At 32.6% G+C, this 15830-nt stretch overlaps 4 protein-coding genes across 4 annotated transcripts; 3 read left to right on the top strand and 1 right to left on the bottom strand.

Moving 5' to 3' along the window:
* The first annotated feature begins 328 nt into the window (after window positions 1-328).
* On the top strand, window positions 329-6452 carry LOC123904714 (transcription factor MYB102-like). Its single transcript, XM_045954343.1, has 8 exons — window positions 329-512; window positions 601-730; window positions 1524-2223; window positions 4453-4563; window positions 4666-4714; window positions 4815-5094; window positions 5191-5326; window positions 6226-6452. Exons 1-8 carry the CDS (start codon window positions 380-382, stop codon window positions 6298-6300), a joined length of 1614 nt encoding a protein of 537 aa, XP_045810299.1. The 5' UTR covers window positions 329-379; the 3' UTR covers window positions 6301-6452.
* A 1459-nt stretch (window positions 6453-7911) lies between these two features.
* LOC123907981 (mitogen-activated protein kinase homolog MMK2-like) lies at window positions 7912-10441 on the top strand. The gene is made up of 6 exons (XM_045958467.1): window positions 7912-8385; window positions 8592-8721; window positions 8801-8938; window positions 9199-9531; window positions 9648-9831; window positions 10073-10441. Exons 1-6 carry the CDS (start codon window positions 8222-8224, stop codon window positions 10246-10248), a joined length of 1125 nt encoding a protein of 374 aa, XP_045814423.1. The 5' UTR covers window positions 7912-8221; the 3' UTR covers window positions 10249-10441.
* Window positions 10442-11335: 894 nt separating this feature from the next.
* On the top strand, window positions 11336-12939 carry LOC123911314. The gene is made up of 3 exons (XM_045962717.1): window positions 11336-11494; window positions 12176-12282; window positions 12465-12939. Exons 2-3 carry the CDS (start codon window positions 12207-12209, stop codon window positions 12656-12658), a joined length of 270 nt encoding a protein of 89 aa, XP_045818673.1. The 5' UTR covers window positions 11336-11494; window positions 12176-12206; the 3' UTR covers window positions 12659-12939.
* LOC123911313 lies at window positions 12436-14112 on the bottom strand. Its single transcript, XM_045962716.1, has 6 exons — window positions 13614-14112; window positions 13415-13529; window positions 13223-13304; window positions 13100-13151; window positions 12941-12995; window positions 12436-12861 (listed from the first exon to the last, which is right to left on the bottom strand). Exons 1-6 carry the CDS (start codon window positions 13989-13991, stop codon window positions 12683-12685), a joined length of 861 nt encoding a protein of 286 aa, XP_045818672.1. The 5' UTR covers window positions 13992-14112; the 3' UTR covers window positions 12436-12682.
* Between the last annotated feature and the right edge of the window lie 1718 nt (window positions 14113-15830).

Below are 15830 nucleotides of genomic sequence, written 5' to 3'. Positions count from 1 at the left end.
TGAAGCTATAGCTATGGTTTGGAATTGGTTACGTAATACTACTACTATTACTACTACTACTACTCACTACTCATGTGATGTACGTAGAAAATGGTGGTAACATTAACTAGCTAGAATAAAGTTGATGGAACGTCACTTTAAGGGTTAGATGAAGATGTGGTTCCCACATGCAGGTTGTACATGTCGGCTTCACTTCCCTCACTCATTTTTAAAAAGAGGGAAAGAGAGAGATCATATAACTATTGCATTGCACTTGATTGCTTGCACACTCATAATAATAATCAAAAAGGTACAAATTAAAGATCAAGAGAGACAGGAATAGAAGAAGAAGAAGAAGAAGAAGAAGAGCTAGTAATAATTAAGTAGAAATTAAGGAAAAATGGGCCATCATTCATGCTGCAATCAACAGAAAGTTAAGAGAGGGCTTTGGTCACCTGAGGAAGATGAGAAACTCATCAGATATATTACAACTCATGGTTATGGCTGCTGGAGTGAAGTTCCAGAAAAAGCTGGTCTCTATTTTCTTAATTATGATCATACATACAATTTTCCTTAATTAATTTCTCTGATTATTGATAATTATAAGGCTTGTTTTTTCAGGGCTTCAAAGATGTGGTAAGAGTTGTAGGTTAAGATGGATTAATTATTTAAGGCCTGATATTAGAAGAGGAAGGTTTACACCTGAGGAGGAGAAGTTAATTATAAGCCTACATGGTGTTGTTGGCAACAGGTTAGTTTGTATTTTGAATCACACATTCACACTCTCTATAGTTAAATATACCAATTAAGCATTTTGATTCATGATCACTGATCATAACTCCATATATTGTTCCCCTCTTCTTGGTGTCTTGTATATATCCCTTGCTTTCTAGCTAGTTGAAGTAGCCAAAATTATATGGTTAATTAATTCTATTAATGTCTTCAAAATGTTGATTAATATGTGGATTTTGCCATTTTGGAAAGTTTGAAACCGCTTGAAATTTGGAAGTAAGAAATGGACTTGAGATTTGTCAATATATACATATATAGTTCCATACTTAATGACTACAAAGAGTAAAAGGAGTGCCCAAAATCAAACAAGAAAGCTCAATAGTGAAAAGAGAAAAATAACATAGTGTATGTTTGGTATTACGGTGAGTATGTCAAAATCACAGTGACTCAACCTAATTTTGCAGACTCAACCTAATTTTGCAGAAACTAATAGCTTGTGCAAAACCAGGTTGAGTCACCGTGATTCTTATATGTATACCAAACATAGGCATAAAATGAAGTAAATTTGATATATACAAAAGTAGCAATCAACCTCTTAGCTATAGTTGTTTGGGGAAGTTAAGTTGGCAATTCTATCAGTTGAAATTTATTCGTCCGTTTTCAGTGTGTTTTATATTACCTCCACTTTTTGTTTCCACATGTATGCTTGCAAATCAAGATTTCATTTTTTTAAGCATCTTAATTACAAAGATATATGTTTAAACAGAAAATTAACTTAATGCATACTTAAGTAATTACTTTCATACATGCAGATGGGCTCACATTGCAAGCCACTTACCTGGTAGAACGGACAACGAAATAAAAAATTATTGGAATTCATGGATCAAAAAGAAAATTAGAAAGTCTTCTTCTTCTTCATCTATTAATTCATCAATCAATGCACCAAGTGTTGATCATCATCATCATTCCCAGTTCAATTACAATTTCAATCAATTAGATAATTATTTCACCAACCATGAAAATGTAACAACATCAACAACAAAAGAAACCTTATTTTCTTCAACATGTCCTTCATTTATGTTTGACACAAGTTCACTACATGAAACAACATCAACAATAGACACCAATGTAATTATAAGACCAGAAATACTCTTTCATGATACTATGAGTTTGAGTTCTGAAACATGGAACTTGAATCTGAATCATCATCAAGTTCAGGCACTTCCTCCTCATCCTGCATCGACGACAACTTTTACGACCAATATTCATGATTATAATCTGCCACCATTGATAGAGAATAATGTGGAAAATATGATGCAATCTTGTAATATGGATCATGAGGAAGGAGGAGAAATGTTAGAGTTGAATGAATGGGTGGAAAATGAACAACAACAATGTCCTAGCTTTATTTTCAGCTGGGAAAGTGATCAAGAACAAGTACTAGTACCAAACTCATTACCACATATGGGAACAACAAATTCATCATCACTTTCTCCTTTTCCTTCTTCATTATTATGAGATATTAAATTATTAATTAATTAAGAAGATTTTCTTCTGATTAATTATATATACTATTAATTAGGAAGAGCTTCCTCCTTCATTCTTCTTTAATTTGATTATTTTGCCAACTTTTTTTGATTGCTTATTGGAAGGATTTGAGTGAAGATTAATGTATATGTATAATGAGGCTTGAAGTGTTGTTTATTGAGTGTTTTGACAATGGAAGAGGAAAAAATAAAGGCAATTGGAACCTGCTGCAGAAGCTATAGCTATAGGAAAGGTTATTTGATTTTGAAGATACATATATGCATGTGTACATACAAAAGAAAAGATGATGTACTACGTAGTAATCAATTTGGTATTTGACTGTAATGTACAAGTGGTTGTTTTTTTTCTTGAATGAATGATAATGATAATAATGGGTTTGCCTTTTCAACATTTGTGTCTCTTTTGTACAACAACCCCAGGCCTGTAATGTCGTACACAAAAAGCATTTTGACTCGCCGGTCACCACATGCACGTGTCTGAAACCAATAATGTGACTTGTACATAGGTGGAAAAAAAACTATTTTATTATTTTAGACAAGTTGTACGGAGGATTAAAAGTTGTATCGTGGTTTATTAGAGGATAAGAAATTTAGTTTTCGTCTAGTCCCTTGACCCAATTTGTGCAATTTCAGGAACAATTTCAAAATCAAAAATAGTACAATTGAAGTTGTTTTGTTCAATCCCTTATTTTTTAGCAGATCAAACGCTACATCTTGATCATTTGGAGGTAATTATCCAACAACCAATGAGAATATGTCATATGAGTAGATTTATATGTGATATCCACAAATAACTTTTAATTAATCAACTGTTACTTTACATGCATATAATTTGTTCTTATTTGTTGTTGGATAAGTATCTCCAAAACATGATTTCTCTTTTGTCATAAAATTCACCCATATATTTTGCTCCTTAAAAACATGCACGAATGTAGTGTTGTTAGTCACTAGTCTCATACATCTATTATATGAAAGATGTATGTATGCTATGCACGAATGTAGTGTGACTTATACAATACAATGTAGTGTTGTCCATCATTAATGAACATTTCAACAGCTCCCAAGCAATGACTCTTATAAATAATGTTATTATAACATTGGTTGCGATAAAATTCAAGACTAATATTGAAAGCACGCAACTCAGCTAGCAACATATCACCTCCAACTTCATAGTGAGAAAAGTAAGCCACTTGATCACCATCGTGATTTTGAACAACTCCACCAGCATCCATACAAAGTGAGACTTATAGGAAACTATCATCCACATTTAGTTTGAGAGTACATTCCGGAGGAGGGATCCAACGGGCTACGAGACGTGATGTATGTAAATTCATCCCAAAACTTGGATAGTATAAGTCACACATTCATCATGCAAAGCAAAAATCTTCTGACCACCTCATGGATACAATGTCGCTCTATACAACGACAAAATCACAAAAATAAAATAACTAAATATTTGTGAAAATAATTTATTTGATTAAAGAAAAAGTAAAGAAAAAAAAACGATTTAGAGGAGTGATTTTGGGTCAAAAATTGACCATAAAACACCCCTCCTCAATGGATGAAGAAGAGGGGAAAACTAAGTTAAAATAAAATGTGGCGGCCGTGAGAAAGAAGAGAATATCGTCTAATTCCGAGGCCTTTGTAGATACGTAAATATGATATATTTGTTGCAAAATTTGTTATAGCAATTTGGGCAATGTAGAAGGCAACACCTTGTTATGTCGATCTCATAATTTTTTTTTAGTAATGATCTCATATAAATTTAATAAAACTATAAATAAATTATATATATATAAATAAAGAATGCAATGACTTTCGAGAAATCTTGGGTTCAAGTCTCATCGACCTTTAAAGAGAAATAAATATACATAATTTTGTAAAAAATCTTTGAGCCATTTCTCCCTTAGACTAAGACATCATTCTTTACATTAAATTTTTCTCATAAAAAGAAAATATGCCGACTTCCCACAATAAAAGTGTTGAAAATAGTAACATTTTTTTCCAAAAAAAACAAAAGAGTATAATGTTTTTACTAACAAAAATATCATTCTTGTTTTTGTTTTTACAAAAAATAAAATATAAAAAAATTAAATAAATACAGTAAGAGTTAGCTATCCCACTTATAAATTGAAAATTGGGCCATCACCAACCCAATTAAAAGGCCCAATTGACGTAAAGTCCATTATAAAAAAGAGACAGAAAATTAGGGTTTAGTTGCAGGCTGCTAAGTGATAGAAAAGGGTGCGAGTGTTTTATCGCCGTTCCTCTGTTTACAGCCTCCGCATCGCACATTTCAACCATGGTACCAATCTCATCTTCTCAATTACTTTTCAAACTCATTTCGAAAATTTTATCATATTCTTCAAATCTATATTCATGCAATTTTTTGTTTTAATTTTATCAGATCATTTCAGAGAAGAACCGTAGAGAGATCTCCAAATACCTCTTCCAAGGTTTGTTATTCTTGTTCGATTTTTTAGGGTTTCGTTTCGTTTTGTTGTGATTTTGTTTTTCAGTGTTTGATTGAATTGGATGAGATGTATTGTTGTTCAGAGGGAGTTTGCTATGCAAAGAAGGATTACAATTTGGCTAAGCACCCTGAGATTGATGTTCCAAATCTGCAAGTGATTAAGCTTATGCAGAGCTTCAAATCTAGGGAATATGTTAGGGAAACTTTTGCTTGGATGCACTATTACTGGTTTTTGACCAATGATGGAATTGAGTTCCTTAGGACTTATCTCAATCTTCCATCTGAGATTGTTCCAGCTACTTTGAAGAAACAGGCTAAGCCAGCTGGAAGGCCATTTGGCGGTCCACCTGGTGATCGCCCTAGGTAATTCATCTCAACGATATTGTTTCGGAGTTTTTTTGTTAAATGTTTTGTTTTGGTTTTGATTTTGATTTTGATTGATGAAATGTATTTGAATAGGGGCCCACCTAGATTTGATGGTGAAAGGAGATTCGGTGGTGATCGTGATGGATACCGTGGAGGTCCCAGAGGACCTGGTGGTGAATTTGGAGGAGAGAAAGGCGGAGCACCAGCTGACTACAGACCTTCCTTTGGGGTAATTTTGTTGGTTACTGGTTTTGTTTATATAAATGGAGCACCTAGATTTAATGTGTGTTTCGGTAATGATATTCTGCTAATTTCCTTTAATTATATGGTTATGCGTGGTGAGTGAATGTTGGTGTTATATTGTGAACCTCAATATTATATTATCTTTGATTAATACTGTTTGGTTGATAGTTTTCCTCTTTATCATGCTTTTAGTCTAGTTTTCATTGTTCAGTTGTCTTGGATTCGATTTAGTTAAACTTCTCAATCTAAAATATTAAGTTTTTAATTAATTTTGCATATTAAATGTTCGCAATTAGTTGTAGCAATTTTTCTTTGGAACTATACTCATTTCATAACTTCAAATATAACTTGGGTCTTGGTTGTGTTCCCTGTAATCAAATTAAGTTATTATTGTGTTGTACGGGTGGATTTGTCATGCATGTTCAAATTTTAATGTTAGAATGACATTTATTTATATGCAAAAACCAAGTTAAATGTTATGTCACAAAATCCAAAGTTTTGTTTTTTAGTTTTTTCTATGTTTATGACATTAATGGAGTTGTGTCTTGTTTCATTCTGTGATACTCCCTTCGGTCTTAAATGTAAGCAAAAGTCAAAACGTATTTGGCTCAAATTTAGAGCCAAATACATTTTGACTTTTGCTTATATTTAAGAATGGAGGGAGTACAATGTTTGTTCTCCTATGTATTGGTAGGAAGTACATACACTATGTTGCCTCTACCTTCTGCAAATTAAGTAGCACCGTTTCATGTTTTCCGTGGAATATTTATAAAATTTGAAGTTTAGGCTTCCTTGTAATTCAAATTTTATTCATGCTTTCCACATTTATTGAATTCAATTATCATATTGTCCTGATCAATTTTTATTCTTTGGACTCTGTTGTAGGGTCCTGGAGGAAGACCTGGCTTTGGTCGTGGTTCTGGTGGTTTTGGAGCACCAACTAGTTCAAATGATGCTTAAATGTAATGCTATTCTGTTCCAGCCCATGCAGTTTTGGATGTTATTAGATTCTATAGTATTTCCCCTCCACCCAAAGTTGTTTGATCCCTCTGACGTTTTATTTAATATTCAGTTATTCATGCAATGAGAATTTTGAACTGATTGTTTTTGCTAGTAGGTTGACGATGATTATGTTAATGTTTGGATGATGAATCATATATGTTTTTGGTAAACACAGAAATTGTATGGCTGGTTGTTGAGTTACGACTGAAAAAACTAAAACTCTTTTACTAAGTGATCACCCTTAAACCTTTTGTACAACTTTTCTAATGAGGGGATAATAAGTAATGTACAAGAGATTTTAAAATTAAATGAATTATTTTATTACACCATGTAAACTTTATCTAGGTATGTTGTATGTATATCTTTGTGGGAAGAATGCCCGGTGGTGCCCTAGAAGAAAGGTTCATAGTTGTTCTAGTTGTTCATAGTTGTGGTGTATATGTGAAGGAGTATCAAGTTGTGTGTCACACGCAGTTGATATTTGTCATATGTTAAAGTTTGTATGTGACTGTCATGACTGGAAATAGATTTAATTCATGGATATGGTATATCACGAAGTTAACTAGGAACGGCTAGAGATTTTAAAAAGATCAAAATTAGTAATAATTGTTTACACAATTTGAAAATTATCTAACAGAAGTCAAAATATAATGTGGATATGAAACTAATGTTTTAAACTTTTAAGCTCATTTATAAAATGTTTGGAAACTAAAAAAGCCCAAAACTATTATGCAATTACATTGGCTCACTTGTCTATTCTTCTATGGTATGCTACGTGGTTGTATTCTTTTTTGACATGTTTGTTAGTAAATAACAGACAAAACACTTTCTAACCTAAATCAAATTAGAAATAGTGTAATGCTAATTATTGCTCCGGGTACTTAGTTAAGGAATCTAAATAGGTTTTTAAGATTAAACAAGTTTGAGGATTATTTTACTATATAGGTTCCTTAACAAGAACTTCAATTAGGGGCACTAGCTTTTTTCTTATTTGTTTTCTATAGTTTTCTAAAATTCAATGTCATAAGTGGTAGGTATTTGGTCGTCATTTGTTCTATTCTAGAGTTCGATCTTTGACAAAAACAACATTTGTTTGGATCTCAATTACAATAATATTTTTGAAAGACTCAAATTCATATATAATTCACAAATTGAAAGCAAGTTAATCCATATAGGAGTAACTTAAATAACAAATGTACACATGTTTTGATTGATTTATTATTTATGATTTGAAATAGATGTAATAACTAACTAAATGGCCATAACATTGTACTTGGACTATAATATAAATCAGGTACATCGATTATTAAATAAATCTAAAAAATAGACGTTTACTTATAATTAAGTCTGAATTAAATTGGTTATAGCATTCTCAAATTTTCCAAGTGAACCCCCTGAATCTCATAAATTTGCCAACAGTTGTGTCAATTATTTGTCACCTAATCTAGCGGCTTTCAATAATACCTAGTATAGTTATGACTTGGGTTGCCACTTGACAAGGAATACCTACTAAATCTAAAATGGAATCAGAATAAAACGTGTAAGATCCACCCTTTAGAGGACCCGGTCTTATATAACCACTTGAAAATCAAAATTGTCAATTTTTATGTTAGAAGCTAGTTATTATTATATTAATTAATTAATGTAACACTAGACGATGGATTGAAATACGTAAGTTAATCAACTTATCTCATGGTGTGTCGATGTCAACAATATCAATATCAGCATAAGCATGAAGCATCCATCCAACAAGTTGTAAATGAATTATTATCTTATTCGAAAATAAAAGTCTTCTTATAGAGAAGAGGTTGAGAATCAAGACAACAGAATTGAAGATAGCAAAATTTTGCATCATAAAAGTTAAAGAAAGAATAGAAAGATGGGTAGCAAAAGCAAAGATAACCATGAGAGAGAACTTAAGAAGGTTTTGACACACAAAGGTCTATATGTTCAATACACTTTGTATGGAAACTTGTTTGAAGTGTCCTCAAAATATGTTCCTCCCCTTCGCCCTATCGGTAGAGGTGCTTATGGAATCGTCTGGTTAGTTTCACTTTTGCAACTTCCCTTCCTTTTCTTTCTCCCATCCATTGTTGATTAGTTTGACTTGTTTGAGTTAATCTACTAATATTTACAAAAACTTTTGAAAACAGCTTATGACATGTTCATAAGATGTTTTTTCGTTTATATTCACGTATTCGATCACTACGAGATATAGACATGACAAGCTCTTTTTACTTTCGTTTCAGTGCTGCTGTTAATTCTGATACACATGAGGAAGTTGCTATTAAGAAAATTGGCAATACATTTGACAACATTATTGATGCTAAAAGGACTTTGAGGGAAATTAAGCTCCTTCGTCACATGGATCATGAAAATGTATTCTAACTTTTCATTTTGTTTTGCTTATTTATTATTATGTTAAATAATAGGTCCTGATGATGAAATTTGTTCACAGGTTATTGCTATTAAGGATATTATACGACCTCCACAAAAAGATTCTTTTAATGATGTTTACATTGTTTATGAATTGATGGACACTGATCTTCATCAGATTATTCGTTCTAATCAACCTCTCAACCTTGATCATTGTCAGGTATGCTTTCCCTCTAATCATCTTATTGGGTTTTCTGTTTTACATTCATATCTGAAATCAAATTACAAAGTAATCAACATTTACCATATTTTGCTAATTTGCTAAGATATTGTAAATTGATGAGCATTTTGAGTGTGAATGGAGATTTGCGGAAATGAACTGTCCGCAGTTACACATTCATTTTCTTGTATATCTAGACGGTCAAATGATCTAAGTTTTGACTTCGTATTTTAAGCACATTTCATGAATCAATTTTGCAGTACTTTATGTACCAGCTGTTAAGGGGACTGAAATATGTGCATTCGGCTAATGTCTTGCATCGTGATCTTAAACCAAGTAATTTATTGTTGAATGAAAACTGTGACCTTAAAATTGGGGACTTTGGTTTGGCAAGGACGACATCTGAGACTGATTTTATGACAGAGTATGTCGTTACTAGATGGTACCGAGCACCAGAATTGCTACTTAATTGTTCAGAATACACCTCTGCAATCGATGTTTGGTCGGTTGGTTGCATATTTGCTGAAATTATGACCAAAGAACCCTTGTTTCCTGGTAAAGATTATGTTCATCAACTAAGACTTGTAACTGAGGTATGAGTTTGATGCTTCCATTTGAAGTATTAATGTATTACAGTGCCTATCTCTTGCATAGTTTAATTACATGTTGTAACACACCACATGCATTTTGTTTTCCTTTTGCTCAAAAGTTAATAGGTTCGCCTGACGATTCGAGCCTTGGATTTCTCCGAAGTGAAAATGCGAGAAGGTATCTTAGACAGCTTCCACAATTCGGGAAGCAAAATTTTTCGGCAAAATTTCCTCATATAGCGGCTGAGCCTCTAGACCTACTAGAAAAAATGCTTATATTTGATCCCGACAAACGAATTACAGGTATAATAACTTGTTCATTGTATATTACTATTCTTAATAGAAATCATTGCTAATAGAATGAATTGAATCAAGAGATACATAAGACTTTTATATTATATAGCCAATGGAAAGAACAACTAACTAGCGTAACTAACTAACTAACTCGTGCAACGAACTGGTATTACTAACTTTTATGTCTAATATCGAATAATGTAGTTTCTCTCGTTTTTTATATTTATGTAGTATTTTGATTTATTTGCAGTTGATGAGGCACTATGTCACCCATACCTATCATCACTTCATGACATCAATGATGAGCCAGTTACTCCCATGCCATTCAGTTTTGATTTTGAGCAGCCATCTTGCACTGTAGAGCACATTAAGGAGCTTATTTGGAGGGAATCAGTGAAGTTCAATCCGGATCCGGCCTCTCAGTAAATTTTTTTCTTATTTGTGTGAATGGAATGGAACAAGATGTAGTACTTCATTCCCCTTGTATACAATGTATGGCCATTAACTTTGTCACATTGCAAAGTACACAAAGTTCCATTTCTTGTAATCTAATCCTAAACCATGTACAATGATAATCATTTCGAATTCGAAATCCAATTTAATATTGTAAGTTACAAAAGCTGTTGTGTTCTGTTGAAATTTGCTCAAGAAGGAAGAAACTAGGTAACAACTTGGCAAGTTACACCTTAAGGCTTAAGGTGTATGTCACAAATTTTTAGTTACTGATGCATAATTTCATATTTATGTAATATCAAATAACATATTATATTATAAGTTAAATAAGTTCAACAAATACTATATTATAATAATACATATTAACATTACAAAGGAACGCATATCAATTTTATTTTGAACAAATCAAACAGTACAAATATACAAGTTAGAGATTACTAATATCTTTTTTTACTATTGAATGACTGATTCATTTCATTATCAATGGCAAATAAAATACAAATACGATATCATGGCAAAAACAAAAAAAAAAATACAAATATGGTAATTATGAACAACTTGAGAGATAGAGTGTGATGAAGCCGTCCTTGCTAAGATGTGAGCATCTGCCTAGCTTTGATAGATTTCCCCCAACGCGATCCATAGAAATTCCAGGAATCTCTAAGATTGAGTTGAATCCGCTTCTCTTCCGTATCCCTCAGCTCGACTTTATGTTTCCGTGACTCTTGGAAAAGACTACTGTGTTATATTAAAAATATAAAGAAAATAAATTTCAAAATTTCCAATTTCACAAATGACTTCCTACTAACTCATAAACTAGTTAGAGATTACTGTAATATCTCATATCAGTAATTAAATAAATATTAAAATTTATATATACAGTTTTCTTCAATTTTAGTAGTAACATCCAAAATTTAATAAGAATGGTTTTTGTAGTTTTTTATTTGAATTGTGGTTTTTATTAAGATTAGTTTTTTTATTTGAACCCCCCCCCCCTGAATGTAGTAGCTCAAAAAAATCTCTATTTTGTACTAATTTGTTTCTGGATTAATGGATCCAATCCAATTTCTGTAGCAACCCAATCCAATTTATGTTAACCGTTGGGAAACTTCGCGAATTATCTAAATTCTCCATTTCCATAACCGCTTCCTTCTTCTTCACAGTTCGTTCTTCTGAGTTATCATCTCCGATCTTTTGCTCCACTCAGACTTCATCTTTTGTAAGGATTCGGATTAATATTTTGATCATAAGATTTGGTTAATTTCATTCGTAGCATAGTTTCTGATTTATTTCAGGTTCTGTGTATATGCTATTTAAATTCAAATTCATCAATTATTTTCAGTTTATCGTTTTTGAATAATTAATCGTTACTGCTATCGGTTGCTTAGGTTGATCTTTCATAATCAAATCCTAGAATAGATGCTTAATCAAAAAACTTAAGTATTGTGTGGTTTGATGCTAGAAAGTAGAAACAAATAAATTAATTGTTTGTTATTTGATCACTATCACAGATTAGGTTATGCTGAAAACTGTATATTTTCTGTTTAAGTTCAAATTCATCAATCATTTTCAGTTAACAGTTGCTTAGTTTGCTATTTCAAAATCATACACTAGATGCTTTATTAAAACTGCTTACTTCAGTATTTTTTTTTTCCGACTAATATGCAGCTACATAGATTAGGTTAATTTTGTTTAGGGTTCGCTTTGAGGCTGATTGTGTTACGATGTTCAAATAAGTTTATTTCAATCGTGAGAAACAATTCAATGATAATATAAATATATTGCCATTAATTAAAATCTTTTGTAAACAGCTTCTGGCGGGTTTTTCCTGTGTTTAGGTGCTCCGAGTTTTTTATTCTCATTTCTCATAAATCTAAAGTTTGTTTTATTCCAATTGCAGGTGAGTAGCTATATAGCTGTATATAAAGCTCATGCGTGGGCTTGTTGCACTTCTGCTGCGTGCGAAAAACAGTTACAAGCTAATGTACCCAGTGAATGGATCACGGGGTATGTGATGTGCAATCTCTTTGATCCTAATACTAATATTGTAAAAATTGTATTCATTGAAACCGGCCTTGTTAGATAATAAGCTTTGGCTATTAATTTACTCGTCCTAAGTCTAGTTTGCAAATATGAGATAATTATCGAAACAAAATTTTGTTTTGAAATGATATTTTGTATTGATATAGGTATATTGGCGACATTAACACCTAAGAAACAAGAGAATAATGAATCTGGCGAAATGGGGCTAGCTTCTAAAGAGATGGCTGATCCAATAGTTGCCTATAGCCGGCCTCCACCACTTCCTCCTGTTATAGGACCCTTTGTTGCCCTCTCGTTGTTGGATACATGGTGGAACCGCAGCAGGGATGATGATGGGTAATGATGTGAGATATAATAATACCCTTTACTTAAATATAATCTTGGAGATAAACATAGCAGCACTGAATGCATAGCTTATCAATCGTATCATGAAACTCCATAGCTTTATGTAGCCATCTAGTAGTGGATTAATAAAAGGTGCTACAAATATATTGTAAATTTTCAGCATCCATATTAGTATTGCATGAGGTCTTCTTAAGAACCCTGCATGAACATGCATGTATGTTAATGGATATTTTGGGTTGATTTTAAAGGAATGAAAAATCTTTAAACTCCGACTCACATTCAGTTGCATTTGGAAAGTCATCAAACAACGAAGTCACGGTCTTCAACACAGTCTGAATAGTTGAATCAATCCCAAAAGCAAACATAAATATACAATAGGATTTTACGTTTAAGAATCAGAATACTTGAAAAAGTCGGTTTCTAATTTCGGAGTTACCAGAACTATGCTTCCAGGTTTGATTAGTGATTCAATAAATATCTCAGCTCCCCTAAATTCAATTATATAGTGAGTTTATATTTTACAGAACAGAAAATTTTTGATTCAAGTTTTGCTACTTACCTGATTGTCATGTTTTCGTCTACTTTTGCTAACTGAAAGAAGCTGCAACCTCTGGTGAATGGGATTTGTTCCTTTTTCCATTCTAGCATACCAAAAATATTTTCATCAAGCTTGTATGATTTATATTTTATACCTTAGGAAAAAATAATAACAGGTAGAAATGTGTTAAATAATCAAGGAAAGGAGTATCACCCAAGTGCCATTTTGCCGCAACAGTCAAATCATCTCCCTCGCATATATTTCTCACTCTGAATTTCACATTCTGTCCCATGCCAGCAGTAAGCTGCTGTAAGAAATGCATCACTTCCTACAATGTTATGTCTAGGTTATTTAGTTACTCGATGCAACCTGGGTTGTTTCATATTATTAGAATGATGGTTGAGATACAAACCTTATTTCCTTGAAATGGTTGGATGAAGGTATAGTCATAAAAGCAGGCATCTTGTGATATGTATTCATCCAATTGTTGTAGCTCTTTGTCATTAATACATGTGTAAAAGTGTTCTACTATCTCTGCTGGAGACATTGAATTTCGCCCGGATTTGGGGCCTCTCTTTGATAATATGGCTGAAATTCTACTGCTATCCCAATTTTTGTTTTGGACATTCTTCTTGAAACAGATGCTTCTTTGTTGTGTCTCCATCTTTTTGTGCAAGTTGCATGTTCTTTTGCTAGGCGAAAACCTGAGGGCGAGTTTCCTTTTGATGTCTGAGTTTATTCCTGGAACATGGCATGAAGCCCTGGTTGGGAATTTGACTACAACATCCATCTGTAATTTTTCTTAAGAAAAGTTGCTATGAGAATTTGCAACTCTCTAATATATTGCTGCCTATGTGACTTACTGGAGGAAATGAACAAAGTGCTTTTTTCTAGCTTTAGGCCAAAGAATCAATGCCTAGATTGTTCAGTTTTTTCATTTGCTTTACTTCCTCTTCCTTGACATGAAATCCAAGAATATTAACCTCCAACATCTTATTGCAAATATTTCATTCTTTGCTGTCACGGCTGCTATTTATTTACCTCAGCCTCAACAAATGCTGTCAAATACAGTAGTTATTGTGCAATTTATTGATACAACCCACATAGTTTAACTTCTGTATAAAATATTGTTGATTATTAAGCTTAATTTGACCAATTTTAACAACCCACATTAGCCAAGAAGATAAATTACTAAGTGTAGGTTGATAGAGTATTTTAGTATCTTGTGTTGATAGAGTATTTTAGTATCTTGTGTATTTACCATATATATGACTTATCCTTGGCTTTCAATGCGGATAAATGGAATTTGATTGATGTACCACCTATTGCAAACCCTATATTTTAAACCGCAATGTCCTATCTTCTACATTGCTCAATACTATCCTGTTATGTAAGGAGGCTTAATTACAGACTGAAAGTCCGGTTAGATGTTACTCCTCCGATTTTATATAAAAGTAAAAATTTCTTTTACAGGATGAACGATGTATTTGGTTCATATTCTGAATTAGATATATCAATTATTCTAAGAACCTGAAAAATAAATCTTTGTTTATATATGAAACCGGAGGGAGTATGATGCAACTAAAGAAAGATAGAAATAAACGTTGATATGTTCTTGTGTGTACCAAAACAGGAGGCAATACTAAATCATGTGCATAATATATTATTGAATCAAGCACCTAGACAACCATAACAGAAAGACCAATTCAACATATATCAAATCATCAGAAACTATGAGGAAGTAAGAAAATTTGGATAGACAAGACAAGCATATTCTTTTTATAATTTAATATTGTATTTCTTTAATATCTTTAATATCTGCAAACCAAATTTCATCACATGTGACGCCGCATTATCATCATCTAAGCATAATATGATGACAATATTAATATTTTCTTGACCTTGTGGCTCTATATAATGAATAAACATTTGTTTTATGAATCCCACCTAATTAACATGCCAAATATTAACAAAATATATCCATTTACCAGACACAAGACAGGACAGCTTTCAAGATACCACATTGACCCGCACGTGTTCATCCATAACACTAGCAAAGTCTGAACCTATGAAGCATGGACATCGCATATTGATACCGATAATAATTTGAAAAAATGACACAATTAAGAGTAATTATAAATGTCAGTGTCGGATACCGACACATGTCCGACACGAGAAACGGTTAATCTGATGAGTATCCGTACTATAAGTTGTTTGTAACCTAACCTCCACCACGAGAAACGGCTAATTTACACAAAAATTAGCTGGCATGCTCCCTAACCTCCACCATATAGACAGAATTGCTACAACCCTCCTTCCAAAATCAATTTCTAATAAGCTTATTCAGGGTTCTATAAAAGCCCTCTGTCCTTCATCATTTTCATAAAAACACACAACAAAACTTGCATTCAAAAGATATAATCTTGTTTAGGTTGTTATCATAACTTATAAGAGAATAATGAATAACAGAATGGGTCGTGTTGCATCTGCTGAAGTTGCCAATAACAGGAACAGGTTTAGAGGTAAGAGGCCACTTCCAAAAAGAGGACAGATAAAATCAAAGATAGCTTCCAATGCTTTTCATTCCATTGTCTCTGTAATTTCGAGAGCATCTTCTTCATCTGGTTTA

The sequence above is a fragment of the Trifolium pratense genome, linkage group LG2, assembly GCF_020283565.1.
Source record: "Trifolium pratense cultivar HEN17-A07 linkage group LG2, ARS_RC_1.1, whole genome shotgun sequence".
Classification (NCBI taxonomy): Eukaryota; Viridiplantae; Streptophyta; class Magnoliopsida; order Fabales; family Fabaceae; genus Trifolium; species Trifolium pratense.
The sequence above is the reverse complement of the archived record's forward strand: the minus strand, read 5'-3'. Positions and strand labels throughout refer to the sequence as shown.

Bases quoted from the DNA above. Each gene is read 5' to 3' on its own strand.
- LOC123907981 (XM_045958467.1), top strand. From the start codon at position 8,222: ATGGGTAGCAAAAGCAAAGATAACCATGAGAGAGAACTTAAGAAGGTT. The intron at 8,722-8,800 runs GTATTCTAACTT...ATTTGTTCACAG, and splicing joins GTCACATGGATCATGAAAAT to GTTATTGCTATTAAGGATAT. The intron at 8,939-9,198 runs GTATGCTTTCCC...TCAATTTTGCAG, and splicing joins TCAACCTTGATCATTGTCAG to TACTTTATGTACCAGCTGTT.
- LOC123904714 (XM_045954343.1), top strand. From the start codon at position 380: ATGGGCCATCATTCATGCTGCAATCAACAGAAAGTTAAGAGAGGGCTT. The intron at 2,224-4,452 runs TTATGAGATATT...CCATTATAAAAA, and splicing joins CTCCTTTTCCTTCTTCATTA to AGAGACAGAAAATTAGGGTT. The intron at 5,327-6,225 runs GTAATTTTGTTG...ACTCTGTTGTAG, and splicing joins ACTACAGACCTTCCTTTGGG to GGTCCTGGAGGAAGACCTGG.
- LOC123911313 (XM_045962716.1), bottom strand. From the start codon at position 13,991: ATGGATGTTGTAGTCAAATTCCCAACCAGGGCTTCATGCCATGTTCCA. The intron at 13,530-13,613 runs GTTTGTATCTCA...ATAACATTGTAG, and splicing joins AACCATTTCAAGGAAATAAG to GAAGTGATGCATTTCTTACA. The intron at 12,862-12,940 runs GTGAGTCGGAGT...ATGTTCATGCAG, and splicing joins CTTTCCAAATGCAACTGAAT to GGTTCTTAAGAAGACCTCAT.
- LOC123911314 (XM_045962717.1), top strand. From the start codon at position 12,207: ATGCGTGGGCTTGTTGCACTTCTGCTGCGTGCGAAAAACAGTTACAAG. The intron at 12,283-12,464 runs GTATGTGATGTG...GTATTGATATAG, and splicing joins CCCAGTGAATGGATCACGGG to GTATATTGGCGACATTAACA.